Genomic DNA, 26,819 nt, shown 5'->3' on the forward strand with positions numbered 1-26,819 from the left:
AATAACTTTAATAAAGATAATAATATTAATAGTAAAAATAAAAGTAATTTAAGTATTTTAATTATATTACTTATAGATAAAGATATAGCTTACTTAAGCTAAGGCCTAGAAATTAGCCTAGGTTTACTATTAAAAAGTAATAATATTATTATAAGTAAAAAAGATAATTAAATTAAAGTTAAAAGGCAATAGAATAATAGCTTAAGAGCTAGAGATAAATAAGGTTAAATTAAACCTAGGGGTTTAATAGGTATTAAAAAGAAAATAAATAGGCTAGGTAAGGATTTAATTAATATAAGTAATAATAAGTAAATTCTTAAACTAATTAATATAATAGTAAAATTCCTTAATAACCTAAAGGTATTTTTTCTTTATACTAAGGATAATAATATATATATTATTCTTAGTAAAAGATTATAAATAATATAATTAGGCTTATAAGGTAAAATTAAAGGTATAAAGTAAATCTTCCTAGGAATATATCCCTTTTACTTTTAAGTATTACTTATAAGTATAGCTATTTTTATTAAAATTATTAATAGTATAATTATATAAGGATTAAGATAATTATATAATATAGTAAGAGGTTTAATTATATAACTTAGTTTAATTAACTATAGTATTAAATAAATTTATTTTACTTTAATATTTTAACTTTATATTAAACTCTTAATTATATATATAAATTTCTTTCTCTATAGACTTTAATTTAAATAGAGTTTCTTATTACTTAGAATACTTATACTTATCTTTAATAGTTTAAATAAATACCCCTAGTTTTATTAATTATAGCTTATATTAACTTATTATATTATAAAATATAATCTCTCTTATTATAAAGATATCCTCTCTTTTAATTTTATAATATAGTATATAAAGCTATTACCTTTCTTATTAAATCTACTATAAGTTTCTCTAAGGGATAAGAATATTAAGGAATTATAAGACCTTATAGCTAAATATAGCTAATATTATACTATCTTTAATTAAAGGTCTTTAGCTTATAGAGATATATTTTAGCTTTATTATTATAAGGTTATATAAATTTTAAAATAAGGCTAGGCTAATATATAATATTTTAATAATTTTATTATATATATAGTAAAATTGCCTTATATATTGCCTAGCTATAAGGCTATAATTATAAGGTTAAATAATATAGTAATATAGTATTAATATTATAATTATAATTTAAATTAGCTTAATATATTAAATAAATAGTTAAAGGTAAAATAATTTACTTTTTTATTATTATTTTTACTTTTCTTTATTAATAGTTTTATTATATAAAGAAAAAGAAAGTATTTATTATTATCTTATTATTTTATATAGCTTTATTTTAATATAGAGTTTTATTAAAAGCTTATTTAAAAGTATAGCCTTATAGCCTTATAATATTATTAAATTATTAGATATTTACTATTTAAGCTATTTTATTTCTTTATAAAATAATTAAAAGTCTTAAAGATATAAATAAATATAGCTATTATTTAATAAATAAAGTCTAGAGATTTTAAACTTATATAATTTAATAATATATTAAATATAAAGTATAATAAAGGCTATAAAGACTTAAAACTCTTTATTATTACTATTTCTATTAATAATATATATACTAATAGTATAATACTTAATAAGGCTATTCTTTTTATTATTAAAGGAAATAAAAAAATCATTAAAAAGACTAATAGTAATAGCTATAGTAATAGTAAAATCTAGGATAAATTAATAAGAGTTTATATTAATATAATATAAATATTAATAAGTATAAATATAAATATAATAAGATAATAAAAAGGAAAAAAGTAAAGTAAAATAAATATATAGAGAAATATAAAGCTAATTATAATAAGAAAATAAGATAAATAATAGCTAGATACTTATAGGTATAAAAAATATATAAATAAAAATATAAAAGAACTTAATAAAGTAAAATAATAAATATAAAAAAAAGTAATAAAAAGTTATTTAAAAACCTTAATAAAAGTAAATAAAAAAATAATAAAGCTAATTAAAGTATATAATAAAGTATAAATAAAAATATCTCTAGAATAATAATTAAAATATATAGACTTAATAATATCTATAGAAAATAATATAATAAAAATTTAAAAATATAAAATAATATTTACTAGGATTTATTTTAAAGTTTTATTAAGTAATTCTAGAAAATAATTTTTAATATTAAAATATTAAAAGAAATTTAATTAGAACTTTACCTAGACTTTACTTAGATTAAATTAAAAAAAAAAAATTCCTTACTTAAGGTAATATTAAAGGGTATAGAAGGGAAGTATATTATAAGCTTAGGCTATACTTATACCTTAGTCTAATAAGGAATCTAAGTAGCTTATTTTATCTTTATATAAGGAAGAAGGAGAAATAACTATTTAAAAATCCCTCTTTTTTTTTAAGCTAAATAATACTATTTATTAATACCTATAAGTAGCCGCTTAAGTCTAGTCTATTATACTTATATATTAATTACTTTAAACTTAAAAACTATATAGTATAATAGTCTATATAGCTAGCTAGCCTTATAGGAAATACTGCATTATAAAAATAATATAAAGCTAAGCAATTAATAATAAAGCTAGCTATATTAGCTAATTAAAATAATACTAATTTATTTAACCTTAAAGGCTAAAGAAGTTTATTATAAGAATTCTAAGGGTATAATTCTTTTACTTAAAGATAAAAAAAATAAAAATAAAGTTAAAAAAGCTATTTATTTCTTTTATAAAAGGCTTAATTAAGCTATTATTTACTATAAAAAGCTAAAGTATAAATTAATTATTTTAATTAAAAGGATATTAATAATTATATATAATAAAGCTATTTTTAAAGATTTAAAAGCTAATATTATTATTTAAGTTATTATTATTAGCTATTATTAAATATTACTTTCTATAGTAAATTAATATTTAATTAAAAAAGTCTAATAGCTTTATAAAGTAAAATATATATATATAAAGCTATATTATAATTTAGCTATATATTAATATAAAAAGATATATTTAATAGTATTATAACTTAATAAATAATATTATAATACTAAGGATATAGCTAAATTACTAAGTAATTAAGCTTTAATATATTTATAAATTATAAATTATAAAATTAAGTAACTATATATATTATAAAAGCTTTAAATAGCTTTAAAGGAAGCTAGATAATTAAATTAGAAGGGTATTATATATATAGCTTTAAAAGAGGTATTATCCTTATATGTACAGCTAGCTGTGTGATTATTACGTGATATTAAACGCACAGCTAGCTGTGCGGGTATGGATACCCTGTGTAGCTGCACCTCTTGTTCGGCATTACATATCAAGATGGTTTAAACAGGGTCCGGACTCGCTTAGTTACCCTGTCAGTCGATCCAAGTGCTTGGGCCCCTTCATCCGATACCAGTCAGAATTATGGTAAGTCACTGCACTGGGACAAAGCATACATACACATATGGTACCACTGAAAATGTGTGGAACTGGCCTACCGAATGCGTCCTGGGTCAAGTCAAAATGACCACTTGCGGTCAAGAGCACGTTACAACTGAGACATGATCGTGGGGTTGTCTTACATGCCCGTTCTTGACCGTTGAAAGGACCCTATTTTCTTATCTCCACGCTATCCTGGTGATTGGTAGGAGAAATAGCGTCTTCAACCTCATGAATTGCCCACAGACCATAACTGTGCTATACCATACACAACACCTGAAAAGATACGGAACTTCTTCTACCAATATCTTTAGGGCTCCTAGTACATGTTACTTATTCCTCTCTCGGAGCTCTTCCATATTGTATTATTACCAACCCTTGATTGATAGTTGCACGCAACCAAGTTGTAAGTTAGTCTTATGACAGAAGTGAAGATTCTTCTTATGTGTCTGCATGTATCATAAAGTCGTTTGGGCTGGCTGGATCCCTGAGGCTCTGGATAATACGATATACCCTGACTTATCGGGTACATACCTGGGCCACTACCTAAACTCAGGAAACATATCGGACATATAACACTAATAAGGTATCTGGACCATTTTGGTGCTCCAAACTGATCGTTTGTGTCCTCAGTGTTGGAGAAGTCCTCGGATCACTCTATTGCTTACCCAGTCAGGCAAGATACATTTTTTTGAACTCTACCGCGTTTATCTTGTCATTCACGACACAGTATACCACCATCGAAACCAACTGCGGCTTGCAAGCTGAGCTCCCCCGCGCCCACTATCTGGTCTATGCATGCATACATTGTGGTGGATTTTCATGGATGTTTGTTTATGCTGTATCTCGGAATCGAAATGGACGAGCAGTACAGTTTGCCATACCTCGACAACGCAGGTGCCATCGTGCTTTTGCCATTGAGATATGATATTTTCAGTATAGATCGTCATCAAAAAGGCAAATCTATGTGCGCCGCCAGCAAATACACCAAGGCCTGAACATGTGCGCCCTTGTTGGATTTGATAACATGTGAGAATGTATGTACACTTGCAGGTCCATGGAAAATGACCAGTCTCTGCTGCATCGTGGTCCATCATATGTCGTGTCCCATATCTGTTCTTCCAAGCCTTCACCTGACGCTACACAAATGCTACTTAATCTAAAAGCCATGCTTGGACGAAAAGTAATTCTGCATGCCCTCCACTTTATGTTGTGGAATGACATAAACTGGGTGCACAGTGGCAACACGATCCTCCTCGTCGAAGATCTGTTCACCCTCCATGTAAGGTGTCACAGACCAGGAATCGCCCTTCACGTCCGCCTCGTGAGGGCGAGCAGCATCCAAGGTCCACCTGTGCTGTGCTGAGCTCAAGCCAGAAAGTACGTAGCAGGTGTGATATGCGTCCGAGTACCTGGTGTTGTTGAACTGGAGTTAGCGCTCATCGAGAATTCTGGATGCAGGGCCACGGAGTTGCATACTTGCTTGGCTTGTCCCTCAGCCCACCTCGCTTGGACTGGTCTTGACAGCAACAAAGAATGTATCGGATCAAACCGTCACGGCTGAAGAGGCTATATTGGGCCGCAGGTAGCGGGCGGCCACCTGAGCTGGCCTCTTCCCCTTCAGGTCCCGGCCCGGGTCCGTTAAGAGCGGCCTCGATGAGAGGCCAGCACCCTCCGACCCAGTGACTGTAACAACCGTCGACTAATTTATTTGTGCGGCCCGAGAAACCACCCTCGGGGGCGTACTGACGAGATGACAGCCACGAGATGAGTAGTGGTATATTGAGATGTCTACAAAACCCGGACGATCAGAACTGGGTTAGCATGCACCGCTTCCATGTCAAGATTTAAGTGGATAGAGGACGGGCAGAGGGACATACCGTGGGATTGCTCGATGTGGAGAATCAATAATCGAAAGGCATCCGAGAGCGCAAAATGCATATGCACCGTGTGCTTCAATGCCCGGCTTGGCCGACACGCCGCCCTCGTGCGTTTGGCCTTTTTCAAGATGGACGATCAGAGAGGGGTCACGGATGTCTAGGGCTTCATGTATCACTTACATCTGTGCACGTAGTCGGCCAGTCCTGCAAACAGACCAGTGTGGCCAGCAGATCGTGCGGGAGAATCCTGTGGTAGCTCAAGAGGGAGGTTGAGCAAAGAGATGATGACGGCCGCGCAGTACGCACCCCTGTAATGCTGTCAGTCTGCAGATTTATACGAAGGAAATGATGACAGATGAGTCTATTCACGGTTCACGGCATGATGACAATCGGGGTAGGTTTTGATCGCCGCGGTGCCATTGTGGAAGGGAATGCATGGCGCAACGCGATGGAGTGGTACAGTATGCACATACCTGACATCCTCCTCGCCGCCCAGGGCCATCTGGAACCCTCCATCGGGTTGCTTGAGTGAGCATAGCCATCTCCACATGGCTCGTCGGTCAATACATTCGTAGGCATCCTCACCGCCGACTAGAGCCAGCGACAGGACGGCTGCATAGGAGGTGGCGAGATGCGAGGTATGTCCGAAGCCGCCAGCGAATCCTCCATCAGGATTCTGCATAGGGCGAACGGTATCGACGAGTCTCTCTCGGTACGGCTCGACGTCCTCTCCCAGAAGAACCAGAGCAGAGAGACACCAGTAGAAGAACCAGGGCCGGCTGGGATCAGCAGAGGTAAAGGCGGCGGGCAACTTGCCCAGCTGCTTGTGCAAGAAGTTGACATGGCGACGTCGGTCCAGATGGGGCAGGCCGTGGGAGTTGCATTGTTGGTGCTCCTCACCGTTGAGGAAAGGCAAGACTTCGTCTATGGTTTCGTCCTGCAGGCGGGACGACTCTGTGGGTAGTTCATCGTGAATAGGAGGATCGGTGGTGAATAGCTGAGGGAAGGAGGGTTCCAGATGCACCCCTGACTGTGGCGGTGTTTGTACTGAAGCCATCCTGGTGTTGGGTTTTGGTTTTGGTTTTGGTTTGGTGTTGCTGCTGCTGCTGGTATTGCTATGCGGAAACAAAACACGAGGGCGGGGACGAGTAAGACGAGAACGAGCTCTCATTACGCAGCTGAATTATATGAAGGAAAGCCCTTTTTCTTTATGGGTGTTGTATTGAACCTAACAACAATGAATATTTCGGTTGATATTGTTCTTCAAGCCATGGCCATCTCGCATCCCATCTCACCCCACTATATTATCCGTCAAAGGGGACGTTTTCGTCGATGGGCCCAATGGGGGTATGCACTTGGCGGGGTAATTTTCTTTGTCGGTCACATCACCAACAACATATCATTCTACGTGGTTATTTGCTTCATTTTTGCAGGTAAGCTTAGAGCAAGGCGATTGCATTGTTCGACGCTTTGGTCTGGAAATGGCCTTGCTGTGGGTTAATAGTGAATCAAACGAGGAATCATGACAATCCTGTCATATTTGCTAAATCCAAACCTTGCGGCAAGTTTAGTCAGTCTGCAAAGCACAATAACAGGATAGGTAGCCTATCTCAGAAGAAATCTGTTTAGGTGATAGGCATCAAGTAAAACAACTGTTCTCCAGTGTACCCATTCAGATACAACACGTAGACCATCATTTCTTCACTTATCTCACACTCACTGAAATGGCACAGACTACGCTTACCCTGCACCTCGTGGGAATCGCAATCAGAGACTATCAAAGTGTGAATATGCGAAGCTTATCACAAAAACACGAGTAAACATTAATCAGAAGCAATAAGTCACATGAATAGCATGTGGCTAAAGATTCATAATGAATAATATGTAGTATTTCCTTCATTTTCACTCACGCTGGCTTAACATCTATAACTCTCTTTGTTCACTGAGACTTCGTCAACACCTTGTGATAAGATCAGACACATAAACTTCAAATCAATCAATCGCATAAGTCCTAACCCCTCCAGTTGCTTGAAATGTATGATTGTACAAAACCACGAGGGTAAACCTTTCACTCTCGATCCATGAAATTCCTTTCCCAAGACACGTGTGCAATTCTTTGAATGAACAACATGCACTGCTTTTTTAAGCAACATAACACTCATTCTCAGCCATGCACTGTGACTATCATATGACAAGACTTATAGAATCGATGAAGAAATATGAGACTCAGCTACTAACACACCATAATATCAATACGCGATAAAGTTTCTGTGAAACATCCGTTGACTACCCTAGTGATGTGAGAGGCTCGTAAACTGGGGCGATCGGATTTGGAGGATCAGATCAGATAATCAGTCCATAAGCTTATTAACGAGACTTGACATGTTATGAGTGTCTTCCAACGAGACCAATAGTTGCCAACAAGTTCAGATAGCTCGCACAAACCTGGTGTCGAACCCTTACACGCCATCAATGTCGGACCGAAAACACAGTAGAAAATTCTTAGCACATTTTTCTAGAAACCAATAAAGACCAAGTTTTTTTTGTTGAAAGCATAGACATGCTCTCCCAAGTACCGAAACTAGAAAAACATGGATGTAACTTGTCCGTGCAGCGGACACAAGTATCCGTGTCCTACAGTACCGACCTGGACAGTGGACCAGCAGAGTTCACAACATCCATTAAAGATTGAACATCTATAGACAGCTCCGCTAGTTCGACTAGCCAGTGGATGAAAGAGCTTCGGTTTCAGACGGCTCAGTTTCACACTACTGTGAAGTGTTGTAGTAGAATGTGATTATTTGCGCATTTACGAATGCTTCAACGAATTTGAATTCACAGAAATAAAGTGAGGCAAGCGAATGTAGATCAAATGCGAATTTGTTGTTGTTGAGTACGAGGGAGAAAAAAAACATGTCCGACGCTATATGCGGAAGTGGAATAATGTCGTCTCGAATATCCGAGCCCTCGACCGAGACTGTTGCTTGAGTCCGAACCGACGACAACCCCCAACCTAAGGAAAGGAAAGATGAGCTAAGAGTCCAAGGGAGCGGCTAGTGGGGATCATTGAACGGGTGTAATGAGGATTGCCCATTTTACAGTGATAGAGACTTGTATGATAACTATACTGAAAGATATTCAAGACTCGATTTGATGATGTTGCAATGAGAAAATGAAACGGACAAGAGTTCAATTTGCTTATCATGACTTCTCAACTTGATGATCTCTCCGGCAGTTGAGCTACAACGATACTGGGCTTGAACAGTCAGTCTAATTGTTATACCACTGATAGCCATGTCTCTCGATTTAGTCATATTAAATTGTAAACAATACACATACACACACAAGAGCTGTGTTGTGCAGGGTGATCTCCCGACTTTCCAGCTGTCATGTCACCCAACAGTAACGTGAACATACTTGCGAAGGGCCGGCCCGGAACTCGTCAAGATTAAGACTAACCATAGCCAATGGGGATCTACTGGGCGATGATAGTTATTATTCCAGAATGACTAAATCCGCGGCAGGAAAGAACGACAAGATCTCTGGTTGAGTCAAGTTTAAGACATTTTTGGTGGAGAAAGAGCCGGAACTTCAAGACCGGCGGCTTGTCATATGCACAATACAATGTCGTCCATCATCGGTGCAAGGGCATGGGTATCACGAGAGTCATCATACTAGGCAACCCAGCAAACACCAGAGCCTTGCCATTGATCAAGTTGAATAACCATAAAGTAAACGACATGATATGAAACCATATTGCAACAATAATCAACCAAGTGTAAGGCACACTCTAGCAAATCTATGACTATCTAATATTTACATGGTCATCTACTCACATCAAATGCCCCCCAACATCAAAAACACCCCCGCGCTTAATCAACTAGATAGAACCCATGGCCATGCATATTCTACAGTGCCGTACATACATTTCCAAGACACCAGCTGGCTACTACAACAAGTCTTGCTTTTTCTCATATCTGAGACCCTTGAATCTAAGCGGCTCGTCCTGCTGAGTAAGGGTAGTTGGTCAACACCTCGGTCTTTTTTTTATTTCTCTCCATAACTCGTGCAACTATTTTACCGCTTTCTTGTTTCTGAGCTATAAGTTTAGTGTTACCCATTCTGTCTAGTAGTGTCCCTTCTATAATTTTCTCCCTCTTCCTCTTCCTCTTCCTCTTCTCTTCCTTGTGCTATTGTCCACCAATTCCTCCATAGAAACTATTTACTATATTATTATTATCTGTCTACTCCTCTTATATCCATCCATCCATATATACTGCCATGGATACATCCTGCAGCAGCAGCGGCATCCAACAACTCATCCGTGACGGAGAATCTCAGTTCAATGGCATGATTCGTCATTCACCCAATCAGACTCTCCCATCCATTACACCCATCACCAACCAGCCACGAGCCTATGCTTCATCTCTAGGCCAATTGGACCTCCTTCCTGCAGAGCTTCTGCTCTCTGTCCTCGATCTTCTCGATTTCCAGTCACTGTCCCGCCTTTCGCGGGTATCTCTCCTGGGCAAAGATGCCATAGAAGATTTGCCAGTTTACAGCGAGATGGTCCAGCATGCCCCAGAGACATTGACGACTTTGGGTCAAACTAATATGCTAGGCCATCATCCTGCCACTCTTCTTCACGCTATCCTACGGCAGAGCAAATGTGTGTCGTGTTCTGCCTTTGGCGGGTTTCTCTTTTTGCCCACGTGTGAGAGGGTTTGTTTCGAATGTCTATATGAGAACCAGGCTCTCCGAATGACTTCCCCAGCCATGGCGAAGCAGTGCTTTGGTCTCACAGATGACGACCTGGGGCGAATCCCTATCATGCACAGTATTCCTGGTACCTTTGGTCTGAGGTTCCAGTTTGTGCATAAACAGGTGGAACATCTTGTCAGTGTCAAGCAGGCAAAGAAGCTTGCGCTGGAAATACATGGCTCAGCTGAGGAGCTTGCCAAGCTGAGGCCAACATACCGCCCTGGCACAGTATCCATGAAAGATGCTGCTATTTTCAGACATTTCCACGAAGCTTCGCTGGACTCTCCGGGATGCGATCTGTCGAGACTGCCCAGAAAAGCCGAAGTAGTGGAAGATGACTTTGGTGGAATGGCCTCCATCCGGTTTCCATATCTCTCAGATACTGGCGCTGAGAAAGGTGTCCTATGTAAAGGATGCCTCGTTACGTACAGCCATTATATGCAGGGCATACTCCCTCCACCTGCTTTCTCACAAATTGTCCCAGTGGATGTTGGGCCATATCGTCCACTTCTAGCGTTATTGACTCGCCTGTGGTCTCCAGAAGGATTCCGTGAGCACGTACATGAATGCTATGGCGCACGACGAATTCTTGGACTGTGAGTGCCATGAGGGGAGGACTGTCTCAGTTACAAGCCTGTGCGAGGGCTTCCACTCCACGATGAGGCTCACCATGACGACTGTTTTCATTCTTTCTAGCTGATACTGACCTTCATGACCACGCTGGGCTACGTTTTTCTCCCTCAAATATTTCCCTCTTTGTATAATTATGGTTGTGAGCGCTTGGTGCATCATGAGGAAAATCTTCCAAAAGCCTGTTCAGCATTTACGATTAGCCAGTGTTTTTGTTCCTTGATGGATTTGCTTTTCATATACCCAACAGGCGCTATTGATATCGAGATACTTTTATATCGTCCATTTGTTCACGTGCGTTTTACCCAATGTTGAGCAAAAGCATCATTCTCGCTGAAACATGCTGCCTCTTTTGATATGAGTGACATATATGTATTAGTTGATTCACATGGACTGGTATTAATGGGACAAGCCTGAATCTATGTGCTTGACTGAGACTCTCTTATAGTATGTATTAACATAGGTAGTGATGGCCACTTCCCCTCGGAAGTATTGACGGGGACATCACGTGAAAGAAGCTTTGTATATGATTGGAGTTATTGTGCCAATGACATAATATCCCCTCTTAGATATCATGCTTTATGTTCATGTTTCGTGCCATAACTGTCTACCCGACAACCTCGACGGAGACCTGGATATGTCATAATGTTATCACACTGTTGCAACTCACCTCAATACCCGTATCTTTCCATGTCGAGATTAAATTCGACATGTAATAGATATGCTTTCGAAGATGTACATTGGGTGGAGGCGCTCGTGTTGAGTTTCTCGATGTTATCATGTGCTTCGAACTCGCAAATGTCTGCATGGAACACGAAAAGGCGCAACCATACGTATACAGTACTTGTTGCAATTGATTATTAGAATAAATCAGACACCAAGAGGCCCTCTTTTAGCGCTACATTGATTAATAAACTGACCTGTAAATGATACAAACTTGCTGCCTGGCTTGCACAACTAATTGCACCACTTACAGGAATCCACCTTTCACAGTCCCAACTATTCGGAATCCAGACAGATAATATTAAATAACACATAAGTCTAGCGTGGCCAAGAAAAAATAAGAAGTGTCTATGGACTCTGAAATACTTCAAAGTTCACTCGCTTTACCACAGTTACAAAAGAAGTCTCGACGAACTGTTGTGAGAGGTTGACACTCTAACCAAAACACTTCTCAGACACTCGCCCAATGATGTAGATGTCTCGTACAGTTAAATTTCGCATAAAACCTCAAAGTGACACTTGCTTGCTTCTCCTGAGAGAGTCTGCCGTCTTGTTAGCCATGAGTCACAGCCTCGACGATCTTGGCGTCTTGTATACTTACAAAGCACAGCATCCCATTACACACAGAACGTTTTGGAAATATCGGGTTTACTATGCATGAAACAACACATACTTGCATATGGCCATCCCCAGAAAAACTATTACTTGCTGCATGCTTTGGCTCAAAATCATGTGCATGAATTCCTTAGCATATACTAGGCCTAGGGCCGTAGCATTGATCCTATGCGACCTCCTGCAGGGCTGCCCAAGGATAGAGTGGGAGCAGGCAGCCAACATGCCTTTGGGTTGAAATGCAGACTATGGCATGATTTCCTGCTCGAAACCCCGAGTTTGACCATGTTGCAGAATACATGCTTACGGCACAGATGGAAGATTGCAAGAGGAATAAAAAGGCGATGGGGGTGGAGCTGTCTACGAGTTGCAAGACTGCAGATGAGGGGATCCCCATGCGCACTTGTACTACTTGGCACTGCTTTCTAGGCAAGGTGAGAGCGCTCAGCTCTCCGAGAAGGGCCTGGTCGACTCTATAATGAGACCGGAATGACGAAACCTATTTTTAAGGTTAGGACAAGTCAAACCAGTCTTCAAGTAACGCCAAGCCATCCATCTCAAGGGTGTAAGCTGTCGACCTTTGTGGACAGAGGTCAATTTCTGCTCTTAGGAATGAATGGTAGTTACAATTCGATAGTTCATTTATTATGAACCTGGCTTTTCTGTTCAAACTGAGCAGCTTCGCGCACGCACTAGTAAGCCGGATTCATCCATAGTCACAGCGAGTGAATACAAACTCAAGCTCAAGCTCAACTCGCCTCTCACGTCTAGAAGTCGAGTCTGCCAGCAAAGTACGATCGACGTGGCCACGACATTTCGATAGTGCACATTTGCATATCGTGCGCACGATACATGTTGTGGCCCGTCTATTCTGGTCTATCAAGTTACATATGAGACTAGATGCCACAGAAGCCCTCGTTCCTTGCGTCCCCACGGCGGGGAAAGATCGTCTCGGAGTTGTTGTGGCTCATAGGACGAGTTTATATGGAGATCGGCCAGCTGGAGCACGGTAAGAGAGGAAAAGAGAGCTTGTCAAGCGGCTACTGTGTACATAAGTTGCGTTGGATACGGATAAAGACTCCTTAATTTAAATCGCCTCAGTCTAGTGCCTACCAATTGACCCGTCTATAATTCTTGACCGCCGGCGGTTGCTCCCTGAAATCGAAGTCCAGAATTGAGCGTCAAAATTACCCCTGCGTCAAAATGGTCTGATGGCGACAGAGTTGCCAATAGCCGGCACGACAAAAATCCATCGGCAGTGGAGCAAGATTCGATGCGGCTTACATCCATGCACGTACTATGCCGAGCTCAGAACGACCGCCGTTGAGTCTATCTCGCCTCTCTGGCTTGTCAATTCGAGTTGGTTAGACTATTGCTTGGCTGTCACTCCCCGGGTAACTGCTTGCCAAGAGCTGATCCTAACAGGAAGCTGTTGGATGTGCCGAGCCCACTTTGCTGTAACATACCGCGTTTGTTTGTTTGTTTCGACAACATCCTCGTGTATGTACGTATGCTTCTGCAGGGCTTCATCAACAACGTAAATCTTGATAATTGGCGAGAGCTATTAGCGCGCGCATTCGCCTGACTCGTGTTGTTAGAAATGCCATCCTGTTGAGACTCTTAATAGACTTAAACTGCTAGTCTTCCCGCATGAATCGCCATCCCCGTAGTTCGCATCATCGATTCTCCGTAAACAAAGACCGCAAATCCTTCTTTGTCTTTGGTCTAGAAGGAAAGGGAGCACTACCACCAGATGAGACGTGCGCACGGAAAGCAGCTAGGGTAGGGTGCTGTAGGAGAACCCTGGTTGTAGCATCAGATGCGGTCAAGATATCAAGGGGAAGCCAGAGATTGACATGGAACATCTCAACGAAAGAAGGGGCTGACTACTATGTCAGCCAAAGCGCAAGAGGGGGGTTCACGGGACTCGACATTCAGATGTTAGAAATTGTCTCATCCTATTCTCTGTAAGGAGATGTTGACATCATTGTTAGTCTCGCAGCATGAACGTGCAGTCCAGCAGTAGGGTCGCAAGAATGACTGTGCGCCATGTCTTCAAGACTCTCGTGCGTGCGTGCTACAAGTCTGAGAAACATCTCACACAGACACCAGGTGGCCTCTGCTTCACAACTCTGGGGAGGCTGGCCAGCATATTGCGTGGCCTAGAAGACACAACAGCAGGCTGTGCATTGGCCTGATACAATTGTACTGCCGGTGATTCCTTGTCTCTTCTGTCGTCAATGTAACGCCTGTCGCGGGAGATTTTCTCTTCACCAGATCAAGATAGCCCGATGTGGATGTGGCCAATGCTCGTGCGCCTGCTTGTTACGCAAAACACAACTAGTCCTTCGACTAGTAACAACCAAGGCATTCAATCCTGTTTGCATTTAATGCAATCAGCTCGCGATCGACGATGGTAACATGTGCCCATCATGTTCTTCCTTCGACAACTGTTGTGAGTCTGAGAAGATGCAAGCGTGGGTAGCTAGCTCTCTGCTCTAACAGCTACGGAAGCAAGTATGGCATGCATTGACAACTATTGAAAACCTAATGTGGCTGATTGCCAACGGCAGAATAGGTGGGCTCACGGATGAATATCTGTTTCGAAAGCAATCGATGTATTGGCGCTTATAATCAATCGTTGTGGCCCGAAACAATAAATTTAGAAGGCAATGGGCAATCGCCGGTGCCTCTTGATCATGATCAATCGTCCAGCTATTGCAAGACCCATAAGCTTGTAGAGAGCTAAAGCTGCGGAACGATTTATCGCATCAACTCTTGTGCGCGGACATATCGTGCATCTTCCGAGCAGGATTTGCAGACCAGATTCTGCAGATTGGAGATTGTTTATTGGTTGTAGTGCCTTGAATGGGGAGATTTTGGGATAAATCCTTGACGTGTTCGCTGGCAATCACGAGCGCAAAGCCTCGCCAGACAGACAAGTCGATGGGGCGTTTAAAAGGTTGAGCAGGATCGACGGCCTAACTGGACAGGTCCTTGCAAGACCCTGAGTGGAGTCTGGCTAAGCTAGTGCTTCGCCGATGGTCTCTTGTAAGTGAGGCCATGACAAGGGTTGCAAAGCATTGGCCGCTGACATTCGCTTTTCGGAGTTTGATGGATGGCGGGATGGCTGAGCGTGATCCATTTTGAGGTTTACCGCTTGGCAAGCTGCAAAACAAACAGGAGATATCTCGTGCCCGGAGTTGTTTTATCGATCGAGTTCGGCATGTCCATGAAGCTGGACCCTGAAGCTCGAATCGAGACGGAATCGCAGACCCGATACTGTTCAGACAAGACAACAGATGTAAATGCGTGACATGTCCGAGACTGCCCACTTCAGAGGGAGACGGTAGGGTACTGGGGTACAAAGCTAAGTCAAACCCTCGCACGTGCAGCAATATGTAGCAGCATTCCAAGCTTCGAGACATATTGCCGCATGGCCGTGTTACCGTCAGCGTGTGGCTTGCCGCTGCGAATGATGACCTGCTTGTTCATTACGATAGCTGTTTTGTTCAGGAAGAGGATCTTGAATTCGGAGCGGGCGAGCGGCAAGCTTTGTTGTGTTGTCTAGTCCGTAGCAGAACTGCACCACATAGAGGCAGAAGGTGGAGCATCACGTCGCAAGACGTGCAGACGGGAAGGGAAGCGCTTGGAACCAAGACAGGAAATAACTTGCAACTTCCTGGATAAGAGGCAATTGAGGCAATTGGTCAGACGAATATTCCGTGATAATGCGCAGGCTAAGAGTACAGTACAGCATTGTACCATGTATGTATTGTAAGACTGCTATCTCGCAGTCGCCACGATGAGTTCCCATTTGCTTGCAGCGTCGCAATGCAACCACCAACGGTGCTGTGTTGTAACGATGTTTTGCTGCAAGGTGAGCTGGTGGGTGGAATATCAGTGGATGACAGCGGACAGTAGCATATGCACGGTATTGCAGTCCATTATGCAACGATAAAAGGAACGAGATGCACTGTGCGATATCTCGGCTCGGGACCTCTTTTTTTGACACTTGCTAAACTTGATGGAGCCAATGCAGCGGGGGCCTCAACTCATACAAGGTTTATGGATTTCCTAGAGAAATGAGATGGCGCATCAAGTAGATCTGAATCTTATCACGACGTTTGTAAACAGACTCATCTTTGAACTTAGCAGAGATGACAGAGTGCTAGGACATCGTCTCAGCAACGAACGCCTATAGCTATAGATCCTCCATCCAGGAACAGCTGTTACTGGAACTTGTGCCTGGATCTCATGCACGATTTATGGCCACAATGGAGCTGTTGGCAAAAATGCCCCGCTGCGTATCGTGATTCTCCAACACGAAGCTAGGAAGAAAACAACATAGGAATGGACATAGGCATAGGCATAGGATATAATAGCTATTTTGGTGGATGGAGATGGAGATGGCTGGACTACGGGGGCCTCTATTCTAGTCTTGGGCTTCGACTAGGGCCTTGAGAACTGGCGATAGGCCGAACAAATCCTTGATTCAAGAGGAAGTCTATCCGGACTCGACTGGATCACGACCTTCGGGTCATGGCGGCGACGGCGGCTGCAGAGGTGGTTGGCCAGACTCGAGGTAGATCTGTTTGCGCTTGTATGGCGCTCGCTAGCGTTGGCTAACAGATGAACCGATCACCGTCAAGCATTTTTCCAATTGGCCAATACTCTGACACCCCCAAGAGAGGCGCAGGCAGGTTGCAGCAGTCAAGGGTTCCAGGGTGTGCTCGCCAGCGGATAGGCTTATGTAGCGGCCACTTTAGTGGGTGGGCGCCTCCATCTCAGGTGGCTTGGCCATTGGCTGCTTGTCCCGACGGCTTCACCGCTTCTTCCCCCATCGACAAACCGCCCACAACAGCGAGACTAACCCATGATCTACCCGTTAAACCTTCTCCAGCAGTCCCTCTCCTTCTCCAGCTGCTCCAAAACCTTCTCCCTTCACCTCAACAGGGACTTCACGAAAGAGCGGTGTCGTCCGCTGAGTTCCTACAATATTATCGATCATCCGTATCTATTACTCCGCTTCCTTCTTGATTTTTGCCCAGTATGACTTACGACTTCAACAACGGCGGGGGTGATGCCTATCTCGACTTGACGAACTTCGATAATCGAAATCGCGCTGCTTACCAAACTTACTCGACGGCCACTACCCATTCGAGTCCTTCGGCTGCTTCAAACATCATGTCCCAGGACGCCCGACACTGGGCTGTTCCCCTCGATATGTCTTCAAACCACTCTCACGGATATGCCTCGATGAGCCCAGAGGAGCACCAGATCTCTTCTCCTCCATCGCAATCCTCTAGCCCCCATAGCCAGCACTCGCCGCTACAACAATCGCCTTTCCAGCAGAGTGTGAACCCTTTGACAGATTGGGCCCTTCAGCAGCAGCAGCAGCAGCAGCAACAGCAGCACCTCGCTGCTGCTGACATGACACAGTTCATCCACGATGCTGCGCTCATGAGCTTCAATGCTTTCCCCAACAACTTTCAGCCAACGAACCCACTTGACTACCTTCCCGCGACCACACAGGCTGCTCTTCAGGCTAACCTCCTTGAATCGACATTCCACGGCTTGCCTACCATGGATGACCACACACAGGCAGTTTGGCCCAGCACCGGAATGGAGAATTGGCAGGATTTCCAGAATACCCTGCAGATGGATGGACTGCCTCGTCTTGATAGCGTCGGTAGTCACTCGCCAACTGGCACTTACCTCGAGGTTCTGTCCCTTCCTTCATCATCGGGTGAAGGCTGGGCCATGGTGGATTGGAACCAACCCAACTTTGATCAGTTCCAGCAGGCCCACGCTCAAGGTGCTGCCATCTTTAACCCTTCCCAGACCCTTCACTTGAGAACCAATTCCGACTCGTCCGACGGCGCCAATTCTATGGAGTTTGGAAGCTTTGAGGAGATCCCTGCTTTCCCTTACTCCCCCTTCTCTCCCGAGTCTGACGGTTATGTTGATGCTGGTCACCACCGCAACTGCTTCACCAACGACGGCCACAACCACGCTCATGTCCATACCCACAACCACAGTCCTCAGCCCGTCGCCGCCACCACTGTTGCTACTGTTCCCGTTAAATCCGAACCCTCTTCGACCCGTCACAGCCCCGGAAGTGGTGCCGGATCCGTATCCCCCTCTTCCAGCAGCACAAACCGCAGGAACTCTGGTCCTCGTAAGAGCCCCATTGCTAAGAGCACTACTAAGAGTGTCGTTCGCCGTATTTCCAATGGCAAGAAGGATGGTACTGTTGAGAAGAAGGTTGGTCGCAGAAAGGGACCCCTCCTCCCTGAACAGAGGAAGCAGGCCAGTGAGATCAGAAAACTCCGAGCCTGCTTGCGATGCAAGTTCCTCAAGAAGACTTGTGATAAGGGAGAGCCCTGCGCTGGTTGCCAGCCTTCTCATGCTCGTCTTTGGCAGGTCCCCTGCACTCGTATCGACATCAAGGACATTGGTTATTTCATGAAGGACTGGAAGGCTGACTACGAGCGACACATGGACCGCGGTGTCTCGGTCTACAACGTCAAGGGATTCGCTCAGAAGGAGACTCTTATGTGGATCACCCACGGCTACGGTTTCGCTCTACCTGTCATGGTTCGCGAGGTCTTTGTCGCCGACGACAGCTGCTTCTCCGTCGATTGGGTCGAGTCTACTCTCACTGACCAAGAGCCCATTGACTTTGAGACTCGCACTGAAAAGCTTGATGTTGGTGCCGAGGGTATCCGCCTGGATGCTTTGTCTGAGTATCTCGACAAGCACATTGACGGACCTTTCGAGGACTTCATTGACGACCATTTCGAGGGCACTCCGTTCATCACCGAGATTCTTAAGACTGCCCACCGCTTCTACGTCAAGGAGAAGATGCCCGTTATCCGCAAGTCACTCAAGCTTGTCCTTGCCTATAACCTCACTATGCACATCACCATGGTCGAGAACCAAGGATCCGAGGTTGACCTTGATGGCCAGATCGATGACGAGGACTCCAAGTACTACGGTCGCACCGTCGCCCCTGTCATGATCAACTTCCAGATCAAGTGTGCCCTTGCCGACATGTGGCGTGAGCTGCAGAAGGACATTCTTGAAGAGCTTTCAGCCCTCTATTCTGGTGTCTACAGTGGTGAGAAGATGAAGAACTGGCCTACCATCTTCATGATTGCCTCTATTCTCCTTGCCGTCTGGGAGGAGATGCAGTTTGACTGCCACTACAGAGTCCCCGACCCTGTCGCTGTCAACAAGTTCTGCGCTGATATGGAGACGACACCTGTTGGTGTCATTGTGGGTCTCTTCCACGCCATCTCTCAGAAGCTTCCTGCCTTCACCGACTGGGATACCCGCAAGCACGGTCACCTCCTTCACAACAACACCTCAGTCTGTGAGGCCATGACTGAAGTGCGACAGCATGTTATCAAGCACGGTATGTATTCACCCAATGCTTCTATTGCATCACGCCACTAACACCTGATACAGAGGCATATCTTCGTACCCGCAAGGAGTCCAAGTTCGACCGCTATGACTTCGACTCTCTGTCCAACAAGTTTCTCTCCAAGCTTGTCATTCGGGCCAACTGAGATACCATAGCCTGTGTGAAGATGCTATGAAACTGTCAAAATATGATAGGGCCCTTAAGGCGCCCGACTTTTCTTTTGTCACATCTGTTTTTTTTTTTACCACAGCGACAGCGTTGGCAAGGCCGTTTCGATCTTGGTCAACCGCGACCCCAGAATTGTTCTTTCGAGCATACGAATACGGCTTTAACCTTCTATCACGGCTGGTCACCGCCCGACAACACGAAGCAACCTGACACGGGAAAATGTGTTATGACCTTCTTATGACTTTTCTTCTATGAATGTATGACTGAAGAAGACAGAGCGTTTTAGTTCTTTTTATCATATTTTTTTGTTTTTTATTTAAATTGGAGACGGAGAACATATCATACAGTCCAGAGCGAACCTCACCCACTTTGTGGTGTTATTATGGGATCATGTTTGACGACCTGGCATTTGAGATGACTGATTTTGCATGCCTGATAGGCCTAAATGGAGGATGTGTGATTTATCTTTTGAGGGCGTTGGTGAGCTCAAGTGGGCTGGACTCGCGACAAGACATGGTCGACAGAGAATAGCAGAAGAGCCGAACAGAAGGGAAGAGCGAATCATTTTTACTAGCAGCTTGACAAAGGGATACTTGGGTAGTTACAAAAAAGGCACCATGCTAGGCAAGCGCCATAGCACTGCCACGAGTATATTGAATTGAATTTAACCCCGCAAACTTGACTCCATCGTGAACCGTGTACTGTCGAAGTCTTATGTCAGCCTCGATCAGATACTAATGAATGCATATCTACTCTGTATGCTTTGTTCCGGTGAGGGTTAGCCTCGAATAAATGGTGGTGCTGAGACAAGGTCTCGCCAAGACAAGTACATATGTTTCCTATCGTGGATGCGTTGGTTGGGGCGTGTGGAAATTGTAATGAGAGTCAGTAATGGCATCAGATAGAACATACGCTGCAGGGGTTCGATAACCCTCAAGAAAACGATTAATTGTCGTATTAAAGGCGAAACCATTAGAAGATTCTAGCGGTGTAAACTGACAATGCCTCCCCCTTTGTTTTCACTGTACCAGAAGTTCTGTTGACCACTGCGCTTATTGTTGACGGTTTGATACAGGGTAGTCGTCAGTCCTGAGCTACCTACCACCTACCTAGTCTACCGCAAAAGGCGGGGTCGTTCGTGATAAGACACCATGTCTGTGCAATCGCTGTTCGGTATCGAGTCATTGTCAGCTTTGATAAGGACTTGCGATCGCGAAAGAGATCATGGATGCTGTCAGTGTCCCGAACATAACCTTGGCTGAGAAATAAGACACTAACTACTGTGTCCATGGGAGACGACTAGGTTGGTTACAGCAGGGCGAATCGGGCCAGCGCAGTGTTGCATCCATCAACAAGTTGATGCGAACAGGGTGGTGGTCGGTCGTCAAGGTAGGGAGGCATCAGAAACATTGACCGCTGGAAGCATACAAGACGAAATTAGTAGGTCACTCTATGCTCCTTAGACTATGGTTCTTAGACTACTTATTTTTATACCCTAAGACTTAGGAGGCCAACTTTTCTGCCCACCAGGCAGGGTCCTCACGGGCCAGAATTGTTGCTAATGACGTCGCAAAGGCCGACAAGGCCGGATTCAGCATGCGGCAGAAATCCCTACATCGCTTGAACCCAAAGCTGAGTGAGCAATCGTCTACTTTTTTGCTGTGACGAAGCAGGCTAGAATGATACGTTGAAACAGATATACCCTTCGATTCCAGAGAAGTGTCCGTCCAGGTGCGTGAAGCCTCCCCGTCTTTTGTTAGTGTTGTTATGGCTGGTGTCCCCACTTTGAACGTATCTCGGCAATGGATGAGTTATTGATCCAAAGCGTTCGCTTGCGGTTCCCGAGCCCAATATTTGATTATTAGAATATTGAGGCAATGATCGTCTGCGATCTCCCGTATTAGAGCTGAAAGAACTGTTTTCTTTCGTTGAACGGCGTGTTTTTCAATATAGACAAGCATTGCTTTTTGAAGCCTTTCCCGGGGTAAAGTGGCGACATGCCGCTGTCTGGGCCCCGCCACTCCGCTCCGGTGCATGAGCTCTAGCGTTGGACGTATCTGCTGATGAGTGAATGGCCGTGAATTAGACGGTGACGGGCAAGTGAATGCGATGGTCCATGATGGGCACATTGTACAGAGTAGCAGCTGCAGTTGTTTGTTATAAGGAGCGCTTTCCTTTGGGAGAAGTCTCAGCTTGAGACTGCCGTATAACATACGTGTGTTCTTTCCTGGCTTTGCTTTATTCGTAAGCACTTTCTAGACTCTACTCAAAAACACCAGAGCTCCTGACATCAGTCTGACTCTCAGCCTTTGGGTTTGCCCGGACCCACCTGCCACTACAGGCAGCATGAGTAAAGCGATAAGTATTGGATGCTTCGCGATAGCATACCTTAACCTAGGTATCCGTATGTTTATGATAAAGAGATAAACAGCCTAAGAAGAGCGGTGGCATAAAGTCCAAGTTGTTTGTTTTGTCTCTTACGCAGGTAAGTTTTCTGTGACCGCAAGGCTCGCCTTGCCTGTTATCACGGTGAATGCATGTAAAGTGCGGTGCAGCAGTCAGCCTGGTCAGATTCTGGAGCCTTCCCTAGGAGTTACCTAGTCGTTGCCGTCATTGGCTATTATGAATCATCCGCCCCCGGAAGTTGCGCGCCTTCTCTGGCTGGGTTGCCAACCCAAGGTACGTGCCTGCCTTGTTGCTCTTGTTTGTCATTGCCTGGCAGCTGGCAGGCGTAATCCGGTCACTGCGCCCCCTTGCACCTTGCGTTTAATCCAAACAAACCTTCCCCTCACCTACTTAAACCTCCTCCGCCTCTTCTCAACCACATCTTCTTTTCTTCCCACAACATCTCGCTCCCAAAACATTCACTTCTTTTTGAACCCAACCATTCATCTGCATCATCCCATCCGGAATACTATCAACCCAAGAACACTTGCATCATACTACTGGCATCATGCAAATCTTCGTCAAGACCCTCACCGGCAAGACCATCACCCTTGAGGTCGAGTCATCTGATACTATCGACAATGTCAAGTCCAAGATCCAGGATAAGGAAGGCATTCCTCCTGACCAGCAGCGATTGATTTTCGCCGGCAAGCAGCTCGAGGACGGTCGTACTCTCTCTGATTACAATATCCAAAAAGAGTCAACCCTTCATCTCGTCCTCCGCCTTCGTGGTGGTATGCAGATCTTCGTCAAGACCCTCACCGGCAAGACCATTACCCTTGAGGTCGAGTCATCTGATACTATCGACAATGTCAAGTCCAAGATCCAGGACAAGGAAGGCATTCCTCCTGACCAGCAGCGATTGATTTTCGCCGGCAAGCAGCTCGAGGACGGTCGTACCCTCTCTGACTACAACATCCAAAAGGAGTCGACTCTCCACCTTGTGCTTCGCCTTCGTGGTGGTATGCAGATTTGTAAGTTATCTTGACATTGTTACCACACGATTAATCTCTAACATATCACCCTAGTCGTCAAGACCCTTACTGGCAAGACCATTACCCTTGAGGTCGAGTCATCTGATACTATCGACAATGTCAAGTCCAAGATCCAGGACAAGGAAGGTATTCCTCCTGACCAGCAGCGACTTATCTTCGCTGGTAAGCAGCTTGAGGATGGCCGCACCCTCTCCGACTACAACATCCAAAAAGAGTCGACTCTCCACCTTGTGCTTCGTCTTCGTGGTGGTCAGTAGGGGCTATTATTAAGTGGCTAGTGGCTGGCTATTACGAGAAATAGTGATTATGAAGGCGTTTGGGACCGGCTATAGCATAGCTTACTTCGCAAGGCAGCATTCTTAATAGACTCGATTGAAGTCTAGGTACCTTTCTTTCTGAATCACTGTGATGTTGTCATGCTTCCATTTAATATTTACCCCACATGCTGTCAGCTGGAAGCACAAGAGACGAAATTACTAGACCACTTTATGCTATTTAGACTATACTTAGGCTATTTATTTTTATCGTCTAAAGATCAAAGCTTCAGAGCAATGGAAGAAATCGTTAATAGGAACCTAGAAACACACTAAAGTTCAGAGGAAGTCTTGCCCACTTAGTAGTCATTTAGACCCGCAGGTTGCATATCCCCAGTGTAGGTAGCTCGGCTCATGACGAGTGGGGTTGACATAGTAATATTATAAGCTCCAACACCATCATCCTTCGAACGAGCAGCTTGCCGTAGACTGATACGCTATGGCTTCTTACTTTTATCACATAAAATTCGAGCTGTATCCTACACCTGACCCATTAACTCCTTCATCAGAGACCTCAGACCGCAAGGACAATATCTGGCTACCGCTGCCTGAATCGAGCGTTTTCGACGACTTTCCGTCCCACTCGAGACCGGATCGACAGACAGCCTACAGAATACCAAATACTCCCGATTCTCCTTCATACAGCGCTGCGAACCACGCATCTCCATACACGACTATAGAGCGAAACTCGTCCACTTCGAGCCTTGGTGTAATCGACTGTGGCACAGCCGCTAGGCCGCCTGTCAAGGAAGACGAACGAAGAATTGAAATCGTGTCGGAGAGGCAGTGGCTCGAGAGAGCCAATAGCTTCCCACCACCGAACTCGAGCGCCGCAATACACCCGCAAAACGCAGTTAGAGACTGGAGGTTTGGCCGTGTTAGTCTCGAAACAGTCGATTTACGAACTGGACACAAAATGGCTGGCGAGGGTAGTCGAAACGCTCCATCGGCGGCACCCTCTCTAGGGCCTATGTTTGGAGGAGCTGGTACGGCGACCAAGGCAGATCTCCTTCCACTCGAAACAAAGAATACCGAACTCGGATGGGGTGTCGTACACTTTTACCGAGAGGGCGACGAGACGCTTAGTCTCCTTGAAGCGGAGGGTCAGGAGAACGGAACTGAAGACTTGAAAAACAACGACTGTACAACTCTTTGCATCCCGGCAGTGCCCGCATACATGTCCCCAGGTGATCTTATGGGGTTTGTGGGAGAGAAATGGAGAGGCGATATCAGCCACTGCCGCATGGTCATGACCTCGCGAATGAACAGGTACCTTGTTCTTCTCAAGTTTCGAGATAACACCCGAGCGAAGCAATGGCGTCGGGAGTTTGACGGCAAGGTTTTCAACACTATGGAGGTAAGTGACAGAATGTATGATCTAAGACAGGAACATGGTCGTTAACACTTCCCAGCCTCAGATATGTCATGTAGTGTTTGTCAAAAGCATAACATTTGAAACCCCGACGCGAAGAAAGTCCAACGCCGCTCTCTCACCTCTACCCTCTTCGGCAGGAATGTCGAGTAGTCTCCGGCCGTTTCCTCCCCCGACGCCGAATCTTGTAGAATTACCTACATGCCCTGTATGCCTGGAGCGTATGGACGAGACAAACGGATTGATGACTATTCCTTGCTCTCATGTGTTTCACTGCACATGCCTCCAGAATTGGAAAGGAGCTGGATGTCCAGTCTGTAGATTTACGAACACGTCACCTGATGCGAACCCGGATCCCTCAAACCCTCATACACAGCCGTTTGGATCAGGAGCCTCGAATCTTTGCACCATCTGTAGCTGCACAGATGACTTATGGATTTGTTTGATATGCGGCTATGTAGGCTGTGGCCGTTACAAAGGAGGCCATGCAAAAGACCACTGGAAAGAGACGGCACACTGCTTTTCTCTTGAGCTGGAAACACAGCATGTCTGGGACTACGCCGGTGATATGTGGGTGCACCGGCTTATACGAGCCAAAGGCGATGGAAAAGTGGTGGAGCTTCCTTCAAGGAGTAGATCAATTGGTCACCTGGAAGAAGAGGATGTCGTACCTCGGGCAAAGCTCGAAAGCATCGGTCTGGAGTATACGCATCTGGTCACCAGCCAACTTGAATCGCAGCGGGCATACTATGAAGAATTGATTAGCAAGACCGTCGACAAAGCCTCGAAAGCATCCACGACTGCTGAGAGTGCTGCTGCCCAGGCCTCCCAGGCCATGGAGAAGTTAGCGCTATTAGACGAAAAGTATACGACTCTCAGTCAAGAAACGATTCCCGAGCTGGAGAAGCAACTTGAAAGAGAGCGCAACAAGGCAAACAAGAGCGAAATATTGGCACGCAACCTCGGAAAATCTCTCCAGGAAGAGAAACGGCTGAACGACGGATTGATGAAGCGAATTGAACATCTCAATAAAGATCACGAAGTAATGGCTATGGAGCTGGAGAAGGTCAAAGCGGAAAACGTAGATCTGCAGGAGATGAACCGGGATTTGAGTATGTTTATCTCTGGGCAGGAGAAACTGAAGGAGTTGGAGAATGAAGGCAAGATTGAAGAGGGCGAGCTTGAGGGAGGTAGTGTGAGTGTGCCGGAGAAGAAAAGCAGACGGCGAGGAAAGCGATGAGAAAGACGAGGTCTTGTTGTTCTCCTGGTATGATAGCCAATACGTTTCTTGTCAAGCAAATCATGTATAAGGCGTTCATTGTTTGGCGGTCTACAGCACAGCTGGTAGAAGCAAACGCATCATTACACATTCGAAAACAGGGGGGCTTGCCGAGGTGACTTGGAAATTAATACATAATATTCTCCAGCTACGTCTTCCAACCCCAACCCAGCATCTGCAGAAACCTGAAGATCCTTTCGACCTCGGGATAGAGGGGCAGCTTGATGGGATGTGGATGAGACAGAAACAGCACTCATTATAGGATGCCGTGCACACCCGCCCTACTGGATACCAGAGAAAAAATGGCCTCCTAAGCTTTAGGGTATAAGAATAAGTAGTCTAAGAAATATGCTCGAAGGAGCATAAAGTGACCGACTAATTTCGTCCCTTATGCTTTCAGCGGTCAATTCTTCTGATACCCTGAGACCACCCCCTCCATTGATGTTAGCGGTTTGATGGCGCATTAGAGTCTCAACCGTATCCAATGACTACAGCTGGCGCTTTTTTGTTGGGATTTGGCTTTTATTGATAGACAAGACCCGTGCCGAGAGAATGCTCCTGTTTCTGGGCATAGTCTTCCAAAGCCTAGCCATGCCAAGTGCTCAATGAATGTTAAAGCAATGGATACTGAATGGTAAAGCTCGAATGTTCTTACGGGATTGACATGTGAAAGTCCGGACGCACGGATATGTTTCCCTCGTCGTTGTTACTCGGAAATTCGCAGAGGGTCCATGATGGAGACTGTAATGTTGGTAGCGTGATGAACTGGCGGTT

General features: G+C 44.4%; 5 protein-coding genes across 5 annotated transcripts; 4 read left to right on the forward strand and 1 right to left on the reverse strand.

Annotated features, from left to right (window-relative positions):
* Window positions 1–4,596: 4,596 nt before the first annotated feature.
* FSST1_009153 (protein farnesyltransferase) lies at window positions 4,597–6,488 on the reverse strand (the record flags this gene model as incomplete). The annotated part of the gene is made up of 5 exons (XM_083226101.1): window positions 4,597–4,849; window positions 4,917–5,228; window positions 5,318–5,435; window positions 5,498–5,625; window positions 5,791–6,488. 5 exons carry the CDS (start codon window positions 6,486–6,488, stop codon window positions 4,597–4,599), a joined length of 1,509 nt encoding a protein of 502 aa, XP_083085114.1.
* Window positions 6,489–9,598: 3,110 nt separating this feature from the next.
* Window positions 9,599–10,678, forward strand: FSST1_009154 (uncharacterized protein; the record flags this gene model as incomplete). The annotated part of the gene is made up of 1 exon (XM_083226102.1): window positions 9,599–10,678. One exon carries the CDS (start codon window positions 9,599–9,601, stop codon window positions 10,676–10,678), a length of 1,080 nt encoding a protein of 359 aa, XP_083085115.1.
* A 6,417-nt stretch (window positions 10,679–17,095) lies between these two features.
* Window positions 17,096–19,617, forward strand: FSST1_009155 (Zn(II)2Cys6 transcription factor domain-containing protein; the record flags this gene model as incomplete). The annotated part of the gene is made up of 2 exons (XM_083226103.1): window positions 17,096–19,463; window positions 19,517–19,617. The coding sequence occupies 2 exons, from the start codon at window positions 17,096–17,098 to the stop codon at window positions 19,615–19,617; spliced, it is 2,469 nt and encodes an 822-aa protein (XP_083085116.1).
* A 2,976-nt stretch (window positions 19,618–22,593) lies between these two features.
* On the forward strand, window positions 22,594–23,337 carry FSST1_009156 (ubiquitin-related domain-containing protein; the record flags this gene model as incomplete). The annotated part of the gene is made up of 2 exons (XM_083226104.1): window positions 22,594–23,059; window positions 23,114–23,337. The coding sequence occupies 2 exons, from the start codon at window positions 22,594–22,596 to the stop codon at window positions 23,335–23,337; spliced, it is 690 nt and encodes a 229-aa protein (XP_083085117.1).
* A 496-nt stretch (window positions 23,338–23,833) lies between these two features.
* FSST1_009157 (uncharacterized protein) lies at window positions 23,834–26,006 on the forward strand (the record flags this gene model as incomplete). The annotated part of the gene is made up of 2 exons (XM_083226105.1): window positions 23,834–24,751; window positions 24,807–26,006. The coding sequence occupies 2 exons, from the start codon at window positions 23,834–23,836 to the stop codon at window positions 26,004–26,006; spliced, it is 2,118 nt and encodes a 705-aa protein (XP_083085118.1).
* Window positions 26,007–26,819: the final 813 nt, after the last annotated feature.

This window comes from Fusarium sambucinum, chromosome II (assembly GCF_050947815.1).
Source record: "Fusarium sambucinum isolate potato_lamoka chromosome II, whole genome shotgun sequence".
Taxonomy (NCBI): Eukaryota; Fungi; Ascomycota; class Sordariomycetes; order Hypocreales; family Nectriaceae; genus Fusarium; species Fusarium sambucinum.